The sequence below is a fragment of the Capsicum annuum genome, chromosome 2, assembly GCF_002878395.1.
Source record: "Capsicum annuum cultivar UCD-10X-F1 chromosome 2, UCD10Xv1.1, whole genome shotgun sequence".
NCBI lineage: Eukaryota > Viridiplantae > Streptophyta > Magnoliopsida > Solanales > Solanaceae > Capsicum > Capsicum annuum.
In genome coordinates, this window is record NC_061112.1 from 132,732,206 (window position 1) to 132,753,073 (window position 20,868).

Here is a 20,868-nt window from a genome sequence, read left to right on the forward strand (position 1 = left end):
CAACTTTTGTTACCTCTCAACATAAATAAAATTTTCCACTAAAATAAAAGAGTAAAATATCATCTGGTCCAGTTTACTCCAGACAAATCTTCAAACAGAAACCTCTTTTGAGAAAACATAGTTTCATGATCCAAGGTTTCAAGATCTATTTGAGAGATAACCCTGTCTTTAATACATACTTCTGAGGCCAAAAGTCATTCCTTCCCCTCTAGAAAAAGTTAACTGTGTGTCACATAAGACACGAAACTGACACTATCCGCTTTGGTCCTATATAAACATTGAGTATTCACCTTGCAAGAGAGCATAGACTAATAGGTATTTGCTTAGGCAGATCATGCATAATCTTAAGAATAAATCAAGAAGGCAAAGACATTAAGGAGAAAAGTTGCAACAATTGCGACAGAACCAGTTACCGATCTATGTTTGTTATTTTAAACTCAGACAAATTTCCAAGTTTTAATGAAGATGAGGCAGCTCGTTTCCTTTTTAAATTTATTCCTCAATCCTCTTCGAAGTCACTAAGTATTGTATCAAACTTAATCCAGAACTAATTTAAGCATGAAGCATGGATCATTGCACATCCCACATGTACAATAACTATAACATAATTAATAGTAGAATTCCTTTGTTAGCCGAATTGTAAACACTGTTAGACTACCTACGCATGCAATCAGAGAATGGTAATAACTGTTCCTAGCATGATATAGGATTGAATGAATGGTAACCTTTTTAACTAAAATCTTTCCTTACTAAGCAAATGTGTTTAAGAAATCTGTTCTATTCATATTTGGTATAAACTATATGATATGAGGATCTATTCATCTTAGCCTGCATATATATTGTAATAATTTCATTTGCAGTACAAAACATCTTGATTGGTAACTGCCGAAATCGCAGATCTACTTGTAGACATATTATAACTTCTCTCACAAGGAAAGACTACTGCAAAGAATTATTGAGGAATTCAAGGGCATTCACTTCCAGAAGTTTCTTTAATTTGCCCGAAACAAATGCACTTGAAGCAAAATAAGAATTATTGCGTTCGAAAAATAAGTGCTTTAAAAAGGTTGTTTTTTTTCAGAAGTACTTTTTGAAAAACATATACTTAGAAGCACTTTTTGAAAGTTTGGTCAAATACTAACTGTACAAAAGTATCTTTTAAATTTATTGGTCAAACACAAACTATTTCGTACAAAAGTACTTTCTAAAATAAGTTGATTTTAGAAGCTTGTTATAAGTGTGTAACATGCCGAATCAGAAGTAAAAGGTTTTGGGTCCAGTGCTATTAGAGCCCAACCCCACTAGTTTCAATGAAGAATGGACTGTCATGTTAAATTTGGATTGTGTCACCCACCAAGGAATCTCTGCTAATTGTAAATAAGGAACTCAAAAACAAAAGCAAAGTAGAGAAAAAGGATTATTGTAGTTCTTTCAAAATAGGTATTGATAGCGACCATACAATGTTGAAGTAGACATTTCGTTAACTGAATTTTGATTCTCTGATCTGAATATAAGGTTAGGTTGTTTAGGGGAAGGAAGATTTGTTTCGTTGCACAGCATGAAGACCACTTCTGACATAGTCGGTCTGTCATTTGTAAACGGTTGTACACACAAAAGGCTAATGTGGATGCATCTCAAAACTTCACAAGCTTCATATGAATCTCTTAACAATGGATCAACAACATCTAAAGCCTTTTCATCCTTCCAAGAATCCCAAACCTGCAATAGAACACCAAAATCAACATTTCCAGCAATTCCTGCTCTATAAGAAAAGGCGACTATAACACCAAAAATAGAAATTTTGAATTACAAAATCTTCGGTCTATTCAGCACTTCAAGAACAAAAACCAAAAGAAACTGTTTTGAAATTATCATTTCCCGTACTTCCATCCGTGTCACAGCTGATGTCTAAGGCAGATGTAACGTAATAAATCTGGTTTCTTGATTTTAACAACATATATATGTTTGTACTTACATATCCAACTACATGTTGAGATTTCTCTTGGTCATTATGACTGCTGTTCTTTCTGCCAGTGATAATCTCCAAACACAAAACCCCGAAACTGAAAACATCAGACTTTGTTGAAAAGTGCCCTACCATTGCATATTCAGGTGACATATAACCACTGCAATAGACAAGCAATATCAAGATTTATCATTTTAAAGATCACATGCACATATCTAACAGAACTTATACATGTTTTTAAACAAAACTTGACATACTTACTATGTTCCAACAACTCGATTTGTGTTTGCTTCACTTTGGTTACCTCCAAATATTCTGGCCATTCCAAAGTCTGATATTTTTGGTTGCATGGAGGCATCAAGTAAAATGTTGCTTGCTTTTAGATCCCTATGAATAATTCTTAATCTAGAGTCTTGGTGAAGGTATAATACTCCTCGTGCAATCCCATGGATGATTTCAAACCTTTTTCCCCAATCCAACAAAGACCCTTCTGTTTTATCTGGATCACAGTTTGAAAACTCGTGCATAAGAAATCTTTTGGGGACACAGACACATGTTAAATCAGTACCCATTAATCATCAGTAAGCATGTAAAGTCTGGAGGTCAATGAAGGAAATTCCATCCCTGGAAATGTTCCTTACCAAAAATAAATCTGTCCAAGGATTTGTTTGGCATATATTCATAAACCAACATCTTCTCTCCTCGTTGAACACAACATCCTAAAAGCCTCACCAAATTTCTGTGCTGAAGTCTTGCAATTAGTGTGACTTCATTCTTAAACTCCTCTGTCCCTTGCCCTGAAGTTACTGAAAGTCTTTTGACAGCTATTACTTGTCCATCTGTCAGGTGGCCCTGATATCGAATCCAAATTATTATTTGGTAAAATTAGCTTCCTTTTTTTTTTTTTAAAGTAAACAACTTAGTATAACAAATATTATTAAACCTATTTGCAGCCATACAGTTGATAGCATTAGGGAGTTTACCCTGTATACTCTACCAAATCCTCCTTCACCAAGTTTATTAGCATCGGAGAAGTTATCAGTGGCATCAGTTATTGTGCTTAGATCAAAGATTGAGATTTCTGCAGGTTTATTTTCAACCATGCCCGCATAGGATGCTAAGCTGTTACTTCTATTCCTATCTGTACATCAGCAAACACCGATTAGGATCAAATGAAATTTGCAATTATGTCATAGTTTGTGCTATGCGATATAAAAAGGCAATAGAGAGATCTAAGTTGCATAAGTGTTTCACCATTATTGTTGCTGTCCTAATACTGAAAATATTAGACTAACGCATGATAAAGAATAATATCCTTACCGTTTCTTTTTTGGTTGATCACCACACAATATGCCGATGAGATTGCAAGAATTATTGCTGCAGCAGACCCTACTAGAATCACTATCATTCTTTTCCTATTATGGCTATTTGAATTCTTGGAGCGTTGAGCTGAACAGAATAAAAAATGAGAACTTCCAATGAACACCAGGATTAGAACTGTGTATTACTACTAACCAAAAATGATCAACTTGCACATTTCTTCTGCACATAACATGGAATTACCTAAATCCTTACACAATATATAGGTCAACTATTTACCTAAATCAGATGCAGAGACCCTGACATAGAAATCTTGGGCCCCATTTGCATATTGCTTTATGTCTCTCAATTCACCATACCAAGTGATGCATCCACTTTCTCCTGCACTAATATTTGCACTTGCATAGGCTGTGCAGGAGCAATTCTTCAGACACAACTCTTCACATTCCTTAAATCCCATGCTCTTGTTCATCTGAGCTGCACCCGTATCAGGGATCTTCACATGACTTAACGTGAAAAACCCCTCACCCTTGTTGCACACCTTCTTATCTTTCTTCCTCATGCATCCATGGGAGCCATCTCTCAAGTACCATTGTCGGCTTAGCTTTGGCTTGTACCCTGGAAGACAACTGCATTCAAATTCAACCAAATTGAACAGATTGCAATTGCTAAATGCTCCACAATGTTCATAATTGTCACAAGGGTCCTTAGGGGCAGACCAAAATTGCACCCATTTCTGTTCACTCTCTTGCCAGGTTAGCCGGTTCAAGAACCCAGATTCATTCAGGACCATTCTGGAGATTATTGAAGCGTCACGTATGCCATATGTCAAGGAAACCTCGGTATCGTTGTCCACATAACTGAGGTTGAAGATGAATCGCTGGCTCATTTCTGGTACACCACTCCAACCATGACCGGTCCAGGATCCTGTCCGCCATATCCTGCTAGAGTTCTTGTACAAGAAAACTTGTGGTGTTCCATTGAGCTCCATTGTGTAGCGATACTCTCCCATACCTGGATCGTTCAACGATTTCCATGATGTTAGAAACCGATTCAAACCCGTTCTCTTGTCTATCCCATATTTCATTGAAGGAAGCAGAGTATTGGTAGGATAATCAAAGCTCTGCCATTTAATAACATCCATTTTTGAGTCTTGAAACAACACCAAATTCCCTGAATCCCTCAGCTTAGCAGTGTACGAGTCTGCGCGTTTCCTAGCTGAAGAAGCATTTGTTCTCCAGGCTGAAACCTTCGTCTTCGCATCGAGTAAAACAAGATTCCCAGTTGAGTCGATGGTTAGAATCCCAGATGTGCCATTGACAGGGTTGTCTCTGTTGGCAACCCAAACAACAGTTTGTTCAGGAACATTTTTATACCAAATTCCGAGGTAACGTTTACCAGGGGAATTCCCAAAGAAACCCAAAACAAAGGATTTCCCGGAAGAGATTAACAAATCACCATCTTTGAGAGACTGGTTGAAGGAAATAGTATCTATGGAAGTGCAAAATGGGACAAGAAATGAAACAAATACTATCAACGACTCTTTCTTCTGACACATAACTGATGCTTTCTAACAGGTAATCTTCTGTGTTTAGGTTGTTCAAAGCTTAAACTCAGACGAAGACACTAAATTTTGCTACAGATAGTTAGGTGGATAGGGACCCCATATACTTAAATCAAGATTATTACTACTCTCTTCAGTTCATTTTCGTACTAACTTGTGGACCAAGTTGATATATTTAAACGGTTGTACAGAGTTTGAATTATAATCAAGGGAAATTACGAGTTTTGATCCCCGTGTTATTGCATTATTCTAGTTTTGTTTTTGTATAATTAATCAGAGTTAATTTTCAAAACCATCACTAAAAAAAAAACTCAACTGGAAGTAATTATCGCAACAAGTCACTCAACTTTATTTTGTAACAATAAAAAGTCACTCAAATATTTAAAGACCAAGCTGCTTAGGGGTATATTTAAAAGAGAATCACAGACCTATCAAACATAAGATACCATTTGTATCATTTTCTGTGATATTTACTCATTATATTCTGAACCTAACAAAATTGTCCTAGCATAATTGAAGTAAGGGATGAAGACATGAATTGAATCAGTGGTTATGTGTCGTTAAGTTTATTAAATTGAAAGTTCAAATCTTTTGACTAATTTAATTCTTGCATTAACTAGGATGTTGGTATGAAAGTAAGTACTGTGAGCCACATCACTATCAGTCTACCACTACAAATATGTTATTTCTTGTTGTTTTCACCGTTTCAATTTATGTGACATTTTTTGAATTTCACTAGTCAAACAAATTTTATGGATTGTGATTTTTTCATACGTCTTTTAATATTTTAAATTATTAATTATTATGACTTATAATACTTCTAACATAGTTCTTGGATATATAAATTTTATTTTAAAAAAAAATTAACGATTCTACATCCAAGTTCAGGGTCAAATTTAGATATTTGACTTCCGAAATTCAAATTTTGAAACATGTCACATAAGACAGGGGGAGTAATATCAATATACTTAATTCAATCTTCTAGGTTTGAAGTTAATAAATTTTTATAATAGTTTCATCGTATTCAGTCAAATACTTAGATATATTTAATGAATATTTTAATACATATTTACGGTTTAAACAAAAGTTGATGGAGCTAGTAAACTAAAAATAGAGGTTAATTAAGGGTATACTCAGACAATCATTTTTGCATTTAGCGTTTTCTGTTTACGCCACAATCATTTACCATTTATAGAACTATACTAGTAGCTATAAGAAAATATTTCCTACTTCAACTGATAGGACATAGCCCCCTTTGCTTGTAAAAAAAAAAGAATGGCAAATGAATAGATTGGGTCATTGGGATGAATTTGGAAGGTCAAAAATGAGTTGAACAAAAATAAGTCAAAATTCAAACCTTTCATATTTTATGTGAGTCAAAAATGAGTTGGATTGTTTTTCTATTTATCGTTTCTTAAAAATGTATCAAGTTAATATTGAACAAGTAAAATAAACGAGTCCGGAGCTTAAAAGGCAAGTTTTTTTAGTTAAAATTCCAAAAGGGCACACCGAAATTGAAAAATTTCAAAACGGTGTGTTTACCTTGTCCATTAAAAAGTTAAAGTTAACGGTGTAAGTCCAAATGTTAAATGTAAGATAAAATGGTGAGTTTACCTTATCTATTTCACTGAAAAATTGGTGTTAGTCCAAATGTTAAAGTGTAAGGTAAAATGGTGAGTTTACCTTATCTATTTCACTGAAAAAAGTTGATGGGAGTTCAAAATTTAATGTTATTAACGTACTTCCTTCGTACATCTTTATTTATCTACTTTTGTACTTGAAAATGTCCAATAATACCTGTTTAGTTCATAAAATCAATGAATAATTTATTCAGTTTTACCTATTTATCCTTGATACTATATACAATACACCACTCATTATATTTTTCAAAGTAAAAAATTTATTATATCCAAAGGGTGATATAGTAAAATCAACCAATTATTTATTATTTCTTAGAGCACATGTAAAGTCAAAAGTGAACGAATACTTATGAACGGAGGGTAAGTCACGACACAAACAAAAATAGAGGTACGATAGCGCAATAGCTCCCTAAGTCTGTGTTGACATTGCGGGTAAGTCCCTCATGTCAATTAAAAAGTCTGTACTAAATTAAAAAGTCAGTATAAGTATTTGTTTACTTTTGACTTGACATATGCCCTAAGAAATAATAAATAGATGGTTGATTTTACTATATCACCCTTTGGATATAATAAATTTCTTACTTTGAAAAATATAATAAGTGGTGTGTCGTATTTAATACCAAGGATAAATAGGTAAAAATAAATAAATTATTCAATGATTTTATGAACTGAACAGGTATTATTGGATATTTTCAAGTAGAAAAGTGGATAAATAAATATGTATGGAGGGAATACATTGATATCATTAAATTTTGAACTCCCATCAACTTTTTCAGTGAAATAGATACGGTAAACTCATCATTTAACCTTATAAGGTAAACTCATCATTTTACCTTACACTTTAACATGTGGACTAACACCAACTTTTTCCTCACCATTATACCTTACATTTAACATTTGGATTAAAATCGTTAACTTTTTAATGGACAAGGTAAACACACCTTGTCCGTTTTGAAATTTTTCAGTTTTGGTGTGCCCTTTTGGAATTTTAACTAAAAAAAACTTGTCTTTTAGACTCCGGACTCTAAAATAAACGGATGGAGATTACGAATCTCATTCTTTATAGTTTTACATGGGCAAAAGTGGAAATAACCAAGACATCTTAATCCAAGATCAGATTACGATTGAAAAAAAGTTTGACAGCCAACCACAAGATTCAAAGCAAGGGTAATAATTCAAGAAAAAATTACCCACCTTGCCAGCACTGTGACAAAATAGGTCATCCTCCATTTAAATGTTGGAAGAGACCAGATGCACAATGCAAGATTTGCAATCAACTTGGCTATGAAGCTGTGATTTGCAAAAACAAATCTCAAAAATATGAAGCAAAAGCCCAAGTCACCAAAGAAGAAGAAGAAGATCCTTATTTGTGGCAACATCTTCAACCAAGAAATCTGATTTTTGGATGATTGACAATGGTTGTACAAACCACATGACATATGACAAAACTCTTTTTACAGAGTTTTTGCCTTTGAAAAATAAGAAAATCAAGATTGGTAATTGTGACTATACTCCTGTAGAAGGAAAATGGAATGTTGCAATCAAAACAATTTCAGTTGATACGAGAGGCAAAAGTTTTTTATTTAATCCAACAGAAGATGCACACAAGCCATGCAAGAACAAAGATGAATTGGCAGATTTATTCAAGAGGTCAAATTTAGCTGAAGTTGAGACTGCAATCTACAATTTCTGATCCAAGGAGGAGTGTTGAAGATATGTCTCAGAAATAAAGTAGGAACAAATATTTTTAGTAGTTTTTAATTATTAGAGTTCTATGTGACTTAGGAATAAGTTGTCCCTTTATTTTTATTATTTGAATAGGAATTAGTTATCCCAATTTAAATTGAAGTGTAGTTAGAAATTTAGCTATAAATATATGTTTTGAGTTATTAATAAAAAAATTCCCTTTGACAATACTATTGCCGTATTTTATTTTTATCCAACTCTTTTTCTGTTATTTCTCAAATTTCAAAGCCAAAAACTAACATATACATGAACTGAGTGAATTTAGCCCAATCACTCTAGGTGTGATATCTCCATCAAACTTAATGATGTTGTAGTTTGTATTGATATCAACTATATTTATAACCAAGAAAATCAAGTCATGTTTGATAGTGATTCATTAAAAGTACATTGTACCCTTTCAACCAAAAGACAGGAATGTAAAAAGAAAATTTCAATGTATTGTATTAAATTGTATTGCATCAAGCCACACAAAAATTTAACATAATAACATAAACTCTAAATTATAAAAGGTGATCCATTTCCTAGCAACAGTAATTGATCTGGAACTCCCACTTGAAAGCTCCCAAAATAGGAAGTCTTTCTCACTTGGTTTGTCTCTTGGTATTAGGTCCTCATGATCTTCCGGTTAATTCAGTAACAGTTAGTTCATTCACACTTTTGCGACTCCTTTCTACTGTGACTCCCTCCTTAAAGAAGTAAGGTTCCTGGCAGGGGCGGCTCTACCTTGTAAAAAAATTGGCGATCGCTTAAGGCCTCCAAATTTGAGGGATCTCATTTTTACAGTAATATAAATAAATTTTTTAAAAGTAATTAGTTATAGAAAAAATAATTTTTTCATATAAAAGGAAAGAATTATTAGAAGAAGTTCATATATCTAGAGTACTATATCTCAAAAAAGATTAAATGCATTGATTATGTTATTACTTAAAAAAGAATAATTAGAAAAAATCGATTATATAATTTTGAAAATCGAGTTCATTTAAAGAAAGTTATACTTTCTTACAATTTTAAAGCCTCCGTTTAATTTTTACCTTAGGCCACGAATATGCTTGAGCCGCCCCAGATTCCTGGGGAACACAATTTAACCTTGACATTTCATTCTCCTCCAGTAAGGAAACCACCTGAATCATTGAAGGCCTTTGTTAGTGTTGACACCTAATCTTTGCCCTCCACGACTAAAATTTAATCCTGAGTTTCTTCGTTCTTTGATAAAATTGAAACATTTATTTCATCCAAATAAAAAGGATTTTTTGAAATATTTATTTGAATAAATTTGTCATTTTAAGTAGCAATTATATATCATCTTGTTCAGTTATACGAGGTTTTATAATTTTGTTATTTAAATATTTATTTTATAAAATATCAGATTTTAATCAAGGCTTATAGATTCAAATGATTTAAGTTTTGATTTAAATATGATTTACTCTCAAAAAATAATTTATTCGGATAAATATGTGTTTGATTTTATAAAATCAAGAAGCCCGGGATTAAAGGAAGTATTAATTCGCATCGAATTTCAATTTAATTTAGTCAATCTATTAGATTTGACCATAATTGAAATCAAATTGGCCATAATTGTAATGCAATCCGTCAATTGATTTCTAATTTGGTCAAAATTAAATAAATATGGCTAAATTATAAATCCCAATTGGGGTTATATTTTAAATAACCTCAAAATTTCCAAAAACTCTCATAACTTCTACCTAATTCCACAAAAAATAATTTCAAATTATACTACATTGTACTATTCCCCCAAACTTTGTCTTTTTCCAATTTTGAAATTCAAAAGTTGTACTACATTGTACAATTTCCTCCCACATTATCTTCCACCTCACCTTATCTTCAATTTTAAAACTTCAAAAACACCCTTAATTATTTTTTCTCCCACATTGGTGGATGACAAGAAATAAATCCTCATCCTTTCCTATAAATATTTTTCTCCCACATTGGTAGAAGAGAGAAAAAAAATCTCATTCTCTCCTATAAACACTACCACTACTTTGGTAGAAAAGGGGGAAAAAGAAAAAAAAAAGGCTAGAAAAGTGAAAAAATCCTTTTTGAGTAAAATAATTATTTTTATTTAGTAAAAATTTTTGTTTCATAGAGTTGGTCGGCTAATAAAAAACTTCAAGTTGCCGGCGACGTTTTTTTGGTAGTGGTTGATTCCGATGAAACTCATAGTCTCGTTTTGCTGCCCCCAAAAAGGTAAACACATCTTTTTTTTTTAGTTTTTATTATCGTTTTCTTCTTCATCTTTTTTTTTTCTTCATAATTCGTAGATATAATTTTGTTTGCTGGGATTGTATGTTGTAAATGACCTTAAAGGCCCTAGGACGTTGTGGTATCGATATTCTAATTATTTTCACGTTCATGATATAAAAATGAGCTAACAATAGTTGTATGTGTCTTTTTTTTTACTTTATTCTTTGATTATTTTGGATAAAGTTTTAATCTTTGCTTAAAATATGTATTTATGCTTTGTTTAAACTCATTGTTGTTGGATATATTTGTTTTTAGCATGTAAAGTTATTTTCTTTATGTTGAAAAGAATAGTTATTGTTAAATGCTTCGCCTTTTCACCTTATTCTTTGATTATTTTGGATAAAGTTTAGATCTTTGCTTGAAAAACATAATCATGTCTTGTTTAAACTCATTATTGTTGAATATGTTTATTTTTAGCATGTAAAGTTATTTTCTTTATGCTGAAAAGAATAGTTAATATTGATTGTTTTGCCTTTTGACCTTATTCTTTGATTATTTTGGATAAAGTTTAGATCTTTACTTGAAAAGTCATATCCATGTCTTGTTTAAACTCATTGTTGGTAGATATGTTTGTTTTTAGCATGTAAAGTTATTTTCTTTATGTTGAAAAAAATGGTTAATATTGATTGTTTTGCCTTTTGACTTTATTCTTTGACTGTCATGTATAAAGTTTTGATCTTTGCTCAAAAGACAAACTTATGTCTTGTTTAAATTTATTGTTGACGGATATGTTTGTTTTAGCTATAAAGTTGTTTCTTTTATGTTAAAAAAATAGTTACTATTGTTTGTTTCGCCTTAATAAAAATAGTAATTGATTAAATCAAGAATTTTTCATTTACTTGTTAATTATTTTAAGGGATCTCCAAAATCTTCATATAAAAGATGAAGTACTAGCTTTATTTTTTATCCACGATGTTTATTCCTCTTTTTCGCATGTTTTCAAATTTGTCAAAATGATGAGAAATTTCAAATTTTTGTGGCTAAATTGAATTATTTAGATATTTTCGAGTCATGCATAGTATGATTGTGAAACAATATTTCACTTTTAGAAATGCTAAACTTTATTCTAATTTTCTTGCGCCCTTTGGATTGTTATATGTGCTCTTTGTGAGTGTAAAGACTTGATTTGTGTCTCTCATTGATTCATAATATCAAAGGAGAATCAACGATGTCTTAGAAATATTAACCATAGGTCATTACACGTTTTTTTTCATAAAATTTTGGTTGTAATTTAGATGTATGAATTTTCGTTAATGTTGCCTTAATTGAAATTTAAAGATTCTCTTGCTTGAAAAGTTATCCTTTATTTTCTTTTGTTATATGGATTAGTATCTATGTTAGTTCAATTTTAGAAGTCATGAGTATTTTCCTTGTTGTTTCATCCCTTTACTTTCGTAAGCTTACATTGTTTGTTTCTTGCATTAATTCATTGAATATGACCTTCTTCCTTTTACCTTTATTCATTCTTGTATGAACATAAATCATGAGGCATGTAAGTGTGTGTCTTTGCTTTGCATTTTATTTGTTGACTCTCATTCTTGTGCAAGTGTGCTTATCATTGTCATTCAAAATAGGTTCTTGATATTTTCTTTTGCTTTGAAAGATGTCACTTTTATGCCTTAAATGTATATTAATTTCTTTATCTTTTCTTTGCATGCAAAAAAAATGTCTCGAGTCCAAATGGATTCCTCTCCTCTTGCATTTCGTAATGGGCCAATGAGGTCTACCCCTTCGAGTCAAGTTCGAAGTTTAAACCCGAGGTCCACTACATGGCGTGCGGGTGCTAAAAGATAGACGAAGAAGGAAAATAGGTCAAAACTCATTGATGAGGTCATTAAGAGACTTGAAAAGTTTCACTTTTTATTAGTCTTCTTTTTATTTATTCATTTAGTCATTTATTTATTCATTCATTTCGGCCTCGAAGCCAAAGTTATATTTAATATAGGTGGAGCAAGACTCGAGCCAAAGGCTCGAAAAATAGTTCAGGACAGGTGAAATGGGTTGGAAGCCCAACTAGACTAGGACAGGTTTCGTTGATTTGGGCTCAATGGCCTAAATCCTTTACTTTCTCTTCCCTTCCCCTTTTATGTGTTTATTTGTTTATTAGTTTTGTTTAGACTTAGTTAAAATCCCTACTAAGTCGCCTACATCTATTTTACACAAGTCTTTTTTTTTAAAAAATCAAATCACTATTTTAATAAATTAATCTTTTCAGAAGTTAATCAAAAGATGTTTTCAAACAGCCCGGATAACCGCAAGTTAGCGGACATTTTAGGTGCCTAACACCTTCCTAAAACGTTAATAGGAACCGCTTATCTAGAATCTCTAACTTAAAAAGATTTTTTTGTTTTGAATCGTTTGAAGTAACTCTCTAAAGGTTTCTTAATTCCTTTTCAAAATTAAGTGGCGACTCTTCTCCAAAAGTCAAAATTTCTCCGCAAAACAGAAATGGCGACTCTGCTGGGGATTTTTAACTAGGTTCTAACCAAATGTTTGATTTCATCTTTTGATTAACTGTTTATGTGTTTATATGTTTCGATTCTATAAATTTTAATTATCGCATCTCATGGCATATTCCTACATTATTTAAACCGTTTTGGGGTTTCGCGGATGTCCCGGCCCTTATTGTTCAATTCCAAAATGTGTTGGAAATACGAACGACTTATTAGCACGTGAGTTGTCTGACGCTGTTCGTATTTTCAAACTCAAGTTTTCCGCTTGAGAACCAGTGTTCAAACCCACTTTAGGCATCGAGGATAGAACGAAACCAAAACCTTGTTTTAGGCATGAGCCTAGGATGACCCAATATCCCAGCAGGGTATTAGTCCCATTAGAAAACCTGCCCTGCGTCTATTGACCCCGAGTCAATTACAGACGAATCATATTTATGTGTTGAAAAAAAATACATGCTTGTCTAAATTCAATCCATTATCCTTTGGGGGTCGGGAAAAGCTTGATTTGCTTACTTTTGTAAGAAGAATTGAAGCAAGTTAAGCAAGAAATTGATCGATTTGGGAGGTTGCATCTAAGGCACAGTTTACAAACGTCACCAACATAAGAAATAGACGAAGCTGAGAAGGCAAAGGCTGATAGAAGAAGCACTCAGGAATCAGTATTTTCTATCCCCTGCGTGGGAGCTTATCTTCTTTCATGTTATTTTTCTTTTTCCCTAAAGATTGTATCCCTCTTTTGTTATCGTTTGTAAGTATTTATGCCCTTTTCGTGTCTATATAAGTTGAGGGATAATGGATTGACTTTAGGGAAACATATATTCTCTTCAAAAATTGTTAGGCTTGAACCCTTGGCTAAAGGGTCACCCCAGTTAGGATACGCATTATCATAATGTTTTGTGTAATATAATTATCTTATGTGCTTATTGTGTTTGTTTGGATCAAAGGCAAATTTATATGCTATGCTCCTATGGATTGATTTGGCTATGACACAAACAACTCTACGTGGCTATTTCTTGTCGAGTATTTTGTATTGCTTATTACATGTGGAAATTAACACATTTGCCTTTGAGTTGTTTTACTTTACAGATAATAGAAAATAACTCCGTGCTGAAATAAGCTGGCAGAACATCCTTACTTCACCCGGTCAAAAGCGCACAAAATCCCATCCTCTGACCATCATTCAATAATGACTGAAAATGACGAAGAAAATACATTACCCATCAGGGACAATGTAATAGCGGAACAGAATGAGATGATTGCGGAACTCGCAAGAAAGCTAGAAATGCTTCAGGAGGAAATAAATCGTACTCTAGATTTGGATAACCTGGCCATCACTGTCAATGCTCCCGCTCCAGGAGGACACGGGACTCCACTCTAAATCCCTCCTCTTAGTACACCTTTTCTTGAGGATCAGCTAATAATATATCGTCCGTCTCTACCCCTCTACTTTTCCAAAATACCAACCGTGAAAATAACCCAGATGCTTGCTATCCACAAAATCCAGCCCTCACCCCACAAAATCCTTCTCCGAATCTACAAAATTCATTCCCAAATCCCCAGAACCCATTAGTAAATCCACAAAATCCATCCCCAGATCTACCAAATCTGCTAAATCTATCTCCGAACCCACAAACTTTATTTCTGAATCTGCAGAATCCCTCCCAGATCCCACCAAGCTACTCTCAAATTCTACAAAACTTTTTCAGTTTCCGAAACGTTCTCCCCACCCACCAACCAACTTCCTTTCATCTACAAAATCAATCCGCCTTTCGAAATCCTTCTCATGTCATCATGTCCCCTGACATCTATAATTTCCTTCCTAATCCCGAGGTAGAACATTACGAGGAGAAGGAGAAAGAGTGGAGGATCGAGCATGAAATAAAGTTGCTAGATATGAATAAAGAGATCATGAGGATCAAGGAATCTCATGGAGCGGGGAATAACGATGGATTAGGTTACGATGATTTATGTATTCACCCTGGAGTAGATCTACCAGAAGGGTATAAGGTCCCTAAATTTGAAGTGTTTGATGGCACCAAAAATTCAATGGCCCATTTGAGAAGGTATAGTGATAAAATAGTGGGAGTGGGGAAAAATGAGGCATTATTGATGCGCTTATTCAACCGAGCTTAAGTGACGAAGCCTTAGATTGGTTCACGTCTCAAGAACTGAAAAAATGGACTAGTTGGAGGGCATTGGCCAAAAGTTTCCTTAATAGGTTTGCATTCAACATTGAAATAGTCCCTGATCGATATTCATTAGATCGGATCAAATAGAGGAATGATGAGTGTTTCTGAGACTATGCCTTCCGTTGGAGAAAAAAAACTGCCAAAGTACAACCTCCCATGTCTGAGGAAGAAATGGTGTCTGTGTTCTCTCGTGCTCAGGAGGGAGAACATTATACTAGGTTGGTATCGGCGGTTCGAGCAACTTTCGCAGATTTAGTAAAGATTGGGGAATCGTTAGAGGAAGGCATCCGAATATGAAAAATTGCCAAAACCCTAACATCATCTGAATCTTCTACATTCTAAAAGAAGAAAAGAGAGGATGTGACTACGATCTCTACTGATTTTGTTGATAAATTGAAGAGGAAATTCAAGCCTAGGAATATTCTTTCCTTACCACCGTCACCAAATTTTCAGCCTGTATTCTACGTCCCTCTCTAATATCAAGCTCCAATTTTAAATATTTTACCCCAGTGTCAAATTCCGCAACCAAATTATCAATCTCATGTTCAAGCTATTCTTCCAAACAATCAAATAAATGTCCAAGTGCCTTCAAACTATCATCAAGTACCTCCTCCTGCTAATCAAAATTAGTATAACTACCCACATTTAAGCCTCGAGAAGAAGCCTCCCAGCAAATTCACTTAATTGGCTGAAAGTCGTACCCATCTCTTTGGAAGATTGATAAAGGCCAGTTATTTACAGCCTATTCCACCAAAGAATACCAATCTCAATTCTCGATTCTTTTATACCGATCAAGTCCGTGCTTATTATTCAGGAGCTCCCGGGCATAATACTGAAGATTACATCAATCTGAAACATAAGATCCAGGATTTGATTGACCAGAAGATCATCACTCTTCAGGCACCGATACCAAATGTTTCTAGTAACCCATTGCCTAATCACGAGGGAGCTGCGGTTAACATGATCTAAATAGCAGGCGAATGGGTATCTAGCGAGACAATTGCTAATGTGGATTCACAAAGCTCCAAAAAGACAGAAGGAGTGGAAATGATAGAGAAAGTTGTGGCTACCTTAAGTAAAGATTTGGAAAGAATTATCAAGCCTGTTATGGTCCCAGAAAAAGCTTTTAAGTATGGAATAGAGTACCAACCAAGAAAGAAAGATGAGATCGAAGATAATTCAAAGGAGAGTCTGTGTAGGCCCTTGCCGCTCTTGCACCAGTCATTTCCTGTACATAAGATGTCAAATGATGATGGTCTTGGGGATGGGATAGGAGATCTGTTCGAAGGATCCAATGCTCTACCAGATGATTTCCCAAAGTCCGGTGGAATGAAGAAGGTTGCACCAGGAGAGGCTTTAAAAAATTAGACTTCCACTCTGCTCCTAATTCGTCGCCCATCACGATAGATGAAAGGGCAATTACTAATAGTTTTTAAAATCGGTGATGATCCGAAGGAGGCCCTGTGATCCACCCTTTTATGTCTCAAATTTTTATTTCGTATTTTATAACTCTCAAAAAGGCATGGGCCCACATTTGTGTGGGTCATAAGCCATAGTTTTTATTTATTTTCCAAAAGGCCTACCTTTATTTAAAAAGTTATTTTTTATAATATGATTATCTAATATGGTTTATTTTGGTAGCAATAATTTAAAAACCTTTCAATGTCAGAGGAATGTGAAAATCAAAACAAGCCCGACTTGGAGGAGCCCTAATCCTACGTGATATGGATGGTCAAAAATGGACCAAACCAATCAATTCTGATGCGGTAAAGAGATATTCTTCATAAAAGATGTTATAGTTTTTGTTTCTTGGCTTATTTGTAATCGCCTTTATAATAGTATCAATTTTATGATGTATAATTGCCTAGAACCCCTTCCCTTTATGTACGAACTACGTTTGACCTGAATTCTCAAGAATGAGATACGTAGGTGGCCTATGTCGGCTTCGGTCAACCCCTTAGGAAAATTTATCCTTTTCTTTTATGTATGAACTACGTGATGACCTGAATTCTCAAGAATGAGATACGTAGGTGGTCTATGTCAGCTTCGGTCAACCTATTAGATTTTTCTATATATCCTTAGCGTAGTCTTGAACTATGTTTGACCTGATTCCTGCTTCAACGGGATACGTAGGCGCCCTAACGGCTCGGTCATATAACCCCAGGAAATAGAAACTGGGGGCAGAATTTTTGAGAAGGAATAAAAGAAAGATCGTCATCCAACAAAGAGAACAAAGACCAATAAAGACTTCGAATCCTCTCGAGTTGGCATCATATCAAACAACTTTAAACTGGGGCAGAAATTTTGAGGGAAGCCTCAAAATTTCCACCAAATACTAGAGTATATTTCAAATTCCCCGGCACTAGAGGTCGAAGTCGAGATTTGAGAATCACCACCTATGATAAAGTCTAGGTAAACTAAATCTTCGGCTATGACGAAATAATTTGTAAAACCCTCCAATAATGATGATGAGTTCTGGAACTCCTCCATCGGATATTGTCAAAACTAAGGGGAATACGTTCGTTGAGCTAGTACATGACATGACTGACAGAGATTTTCGAAAGCTTTTATAGAAACTTTCGAAACTATTTGCTAAAAATAAGACTACTTTTGAAAAATCTTTACAAAATCTTTTACTTAGTGATTGCCTAGGCCTCTATAGGAGCAGGGAGCCAGGGTGGAGGTACCAACATGGTGGAGTACCCAAAAGATGGCATGGAGCAAACGGAGAATCGAAGAAGGTCAACACGGAGTAGTTTCACTCAAACTAATATTTTTCTGTGGATGCAGGGACCAATACACAAAAATAAGAGTCTCTTTCAAAAATCTTCGAGAAAATTGTGAGCCACACCAGAGCACTAATGCTCAAGAACGGTATTTTTGGGTAGCCCTAAAAATGGGTTTAATACCTATTTATTGAGGACTTGTTGAATTGTCCATCTCACTTCTTGAGATCATAGAGAACAAACAAAAGTGTTTTGTCTTATTTACAAATATTGTATTTAGAGTTTTTCTAAAAAATAGTCACTAGCAAAAGCGACTTTGTGTCTACTAATCGTCTACCTTGAGTACAGGTACATGTAGAAAGCAAGACGCAGATAAACAAACTCAGGTGAAACTGTTTTCAAATTGCCAAGAGGGTCATTCATATCATCGCCAAGAGGGCCAATTCATATCATTGCCAAGAGGGCCATTTCATATCATTGCCTAGAGGGCCACTTCATAGCATTGCCGAGAAGGCCATTTTATATCTGTTGACACGCAAGACATAAATGCTGGCGTCGAGGATATCATCAGTATTTTATATCTGTTGACACACAAGACATAAATGTTGGCGTCGAGGATATCATCAGTATTTTATATCTGTTGACATGTAAAGACATAAACACTAGCATCGAGGATATCATTCCATTTTATATATCTATTGACGCGCAAGACATAAACGCTGGCGTCGAGGATATCATCAGCATTTCATATCTGCTGACACGCGAGACATAAATACCGACGTCGAGGATATTTCATCATTTTATGTATCAGCATCTGAATGTATCAAGAGCATACGATTTGAAGGGACGCCTTTAAGTCGCTATCTAAGGATGAATGATACATAAGATTTCCTAGAAATTGACAATTTGAGGGTCATCTATAAGTCATATTATTTGAAATAGGATAGTGTGCAAGATCACCTATGAGTTGATAGCCTATAGGTCATCCGTAAGTCATAACAACATCCTAACCGGATAGTGTGCAAGATCGCCCAAAAAGTCGATAGTTTGGAGGTTATCCATAAGTCACAACTAAATCCTTACCGGAGAATATGCTAGATTATCGAATTGATACGTCCAAAGTTTCTCTATAAGCCGCGTCATATTCATGATCAATTATGTGTAGGATTACCCAAGGACTAGCAATTTGAGTGATATCTATAAGTCACATTGTATCCAAGGTCGGATGATGTGCAGAAACACCTAAAAGCTAGCGATTAGAGGCATATCTGTAAGCTATGTCTTATCCAAGGTCAGATAATGTGCAGAATTACCTAAAATCTAGCAATTCAAAGGATATCTATAAGTCGCCTCGTATCCAATATCAAATAATGTGCAAGATTATCCAAAGATTGATAATTTAAAGGAAATTTATAAATCGATCATCGGCTATAACCGGAGAGATTATCATTCCACATACAACAAGTGATATAGGCGACCAAAAAGGGTTTCCTCATCAATACCAGGTTAACCGATTGCCGGGACCGTTCCGCACAAAGTGTCATCGGCGTCCAAAAAGGCTACCCTACTTTGAAAACATATTCTCTCGACAAATGAGCTAATTATGCAACAACCAAGAGGGTTGTTGTGTCTGTTATTGCAAGTTATTTATTTCCAAGCAAGCACAAGAAGAGATGACTTCCCGTAGAGATATGGTAAAATACTACACACCTCTTTCATGAATTATGCTTGTTACTAATGATTTTCGTTTGAGATATTGTTGAGATCATCCGAGAGGATGAAAATCTCAAACCAAAACCACAGATGCGTACGACTCCAAAAAGACGCAGCACAACGTGAAACTCTTCTCAGCAGCAAAATGGGACATAGTCTGGAGAGGGATGTCAAACTCTCTAGATGCGAGTTAAATGATGATCACCACCACCATCTAACCACACTTCTATTAGAAGGCATGTGGGAATTTTTGGATATTCTGGTTTCAGCTTCATCTTCGGAATATTTCTAAACTCATGCCGAGGGTAACCTTCTCTTTCTTTTAAATTCGGGTGGCAACACACTTAGAGTTTTGGAAATTATGTCCAGGTAAGTTCTTGCCTATGAATGTGAAGGATCCCACATTCATGGTTAAGAGATTACAAGCCTCTTTTCTGCAACTCGATCAACTTGTCACTCATTTTGAACCAAAGCTGGTCTGAAATAAAAGACTATCTTTTCTACCGATTGAGTCAAACTACAAGCAGTCTGATTTCCTGAAATCTTGGGGATATGTAGGTTGGGCTTTGTGTAGAAAAATCGACTGCATTCCAACTTCTCCCAAATCCCTTTATTCCCCAGTTTCTCGTTTTAACGAAAAACTCTAAAATCGTGATAGTTGGTGAATTTTCTTGAAAATCATGCTAAAATCAAGCTTTATGAACTACAAGTGGCTTGAATTCTCATGTAATCTGAGATATGTAGGAAATTTGATATCGAGGTTCGGCCATAACTCCACGAAACTCGTGTGGAAAACCAACATCTCTTAGATACGAATTTGTGTTCGGACAAAATTTAGGAACGTCAACCTCCCTTTGCCCAGGATTACTTGCATCCATCCTACCCAAAGGGAGGGGGCAGTTGTTAACGCCTAATTTTTGCCCTCCACAACTATGATTAATCTCAAGTTTATTTGATTTTCAAATAAAATCGCAACAATTATTTTTTCCAAATAAATGCATTTTAAAATATGTATTTGGGCTAAATTTGTTATTTAAGTGATAATTATATCTTTTTCGTATTTACATATACGAGATTGTAGAAACGATGTCATTTAAATGAACATTTTCATCAATATCAAATTTTAATTAAGGATAATCTTTGAAAATAAATGTAATGATCAAAATCTTGATTTCAATATAACTTAGTCGCAAAAATAATTTATTTGGATAAATATGTGCTTGATTTTATCAAATCAAGAATCTTGGGATCAAGTGAGGTATTAATTTGTATCGAATTTCGGTTTAATT

At 34.4% G+C, this 20,868-nt stretch overlaps 1 protein-coding gene across 2 annotated transcripts; it reads right to left on the reverse strand.

Moving 5' to 3' along the window:
• Positions 1 to 1,404: 1,404 nt before the first annotated feature.
• Positions 1,405 to 4,985, reverse strand: LOC107859521 (G-type lectin S-receptor-like serine/threonine-protein kinase At1g11410). 2 transcript variants are annotated; one of them, XM_016704569.2, is made up of 7 exons: positions 3,566 to 4,985; positions 3,287 to 3,415; positions 2,950 to 3,107; positions 2,608 to 2,818; positions 2,228 to 2,465; positions 1,976 to 2,126; positions 1,405 to 1,719 (listed from the first exon to the last, which is right to left on the reverse strand). In XM_016704569.2, exons 1-7 carry the CDS (start codon positions 4,842 to 4,844, stop codon positions 1,432 to 1,434), a joined length of 2,454 nt encoding a protein of 817 aa, XP_016560055.1. In that variant the 5' UTR covers positions 4,845 to 4,985; the 3' UTR covers positions 1,405 to 1,431. The 2 variants fall into 2 exon arrangements, with proteins under 2 accessions (XP_016560055.1, XP_047262984.1); XM_047407028.1 differs by having other exon boundaries at positions 2,926 to 3,107.
• Between the last annotated feature and the right edge of the window lie 15,883 nt (positions 4,986 to 20,868).

Bases quoted from the DNA above. Each gene is read 5' to 3' on its own strand.
- LOC107859521 (XM_047407028.1), bottom strand. From the start codon at position 4,844: ATGTGTCAGAAGAAAGAGTCGTTGATAGTATTTGTTTCATTTCTTGTC. The intron at 2,127-2,227 runs GTAAGTATGTCA...TGTCTATTGCAG, and splicing joins AATCGAGTTGTTGGAACATA to TGGTTATATGTCACCTGAAT. The intron at 1,720-1,975 runs GTAAGTACAAAC...GTTCTATTGCAG, and splicing joins CTCAACATGTAGTTGGATAT to GTTTGGGATTCTTGGAAGGA.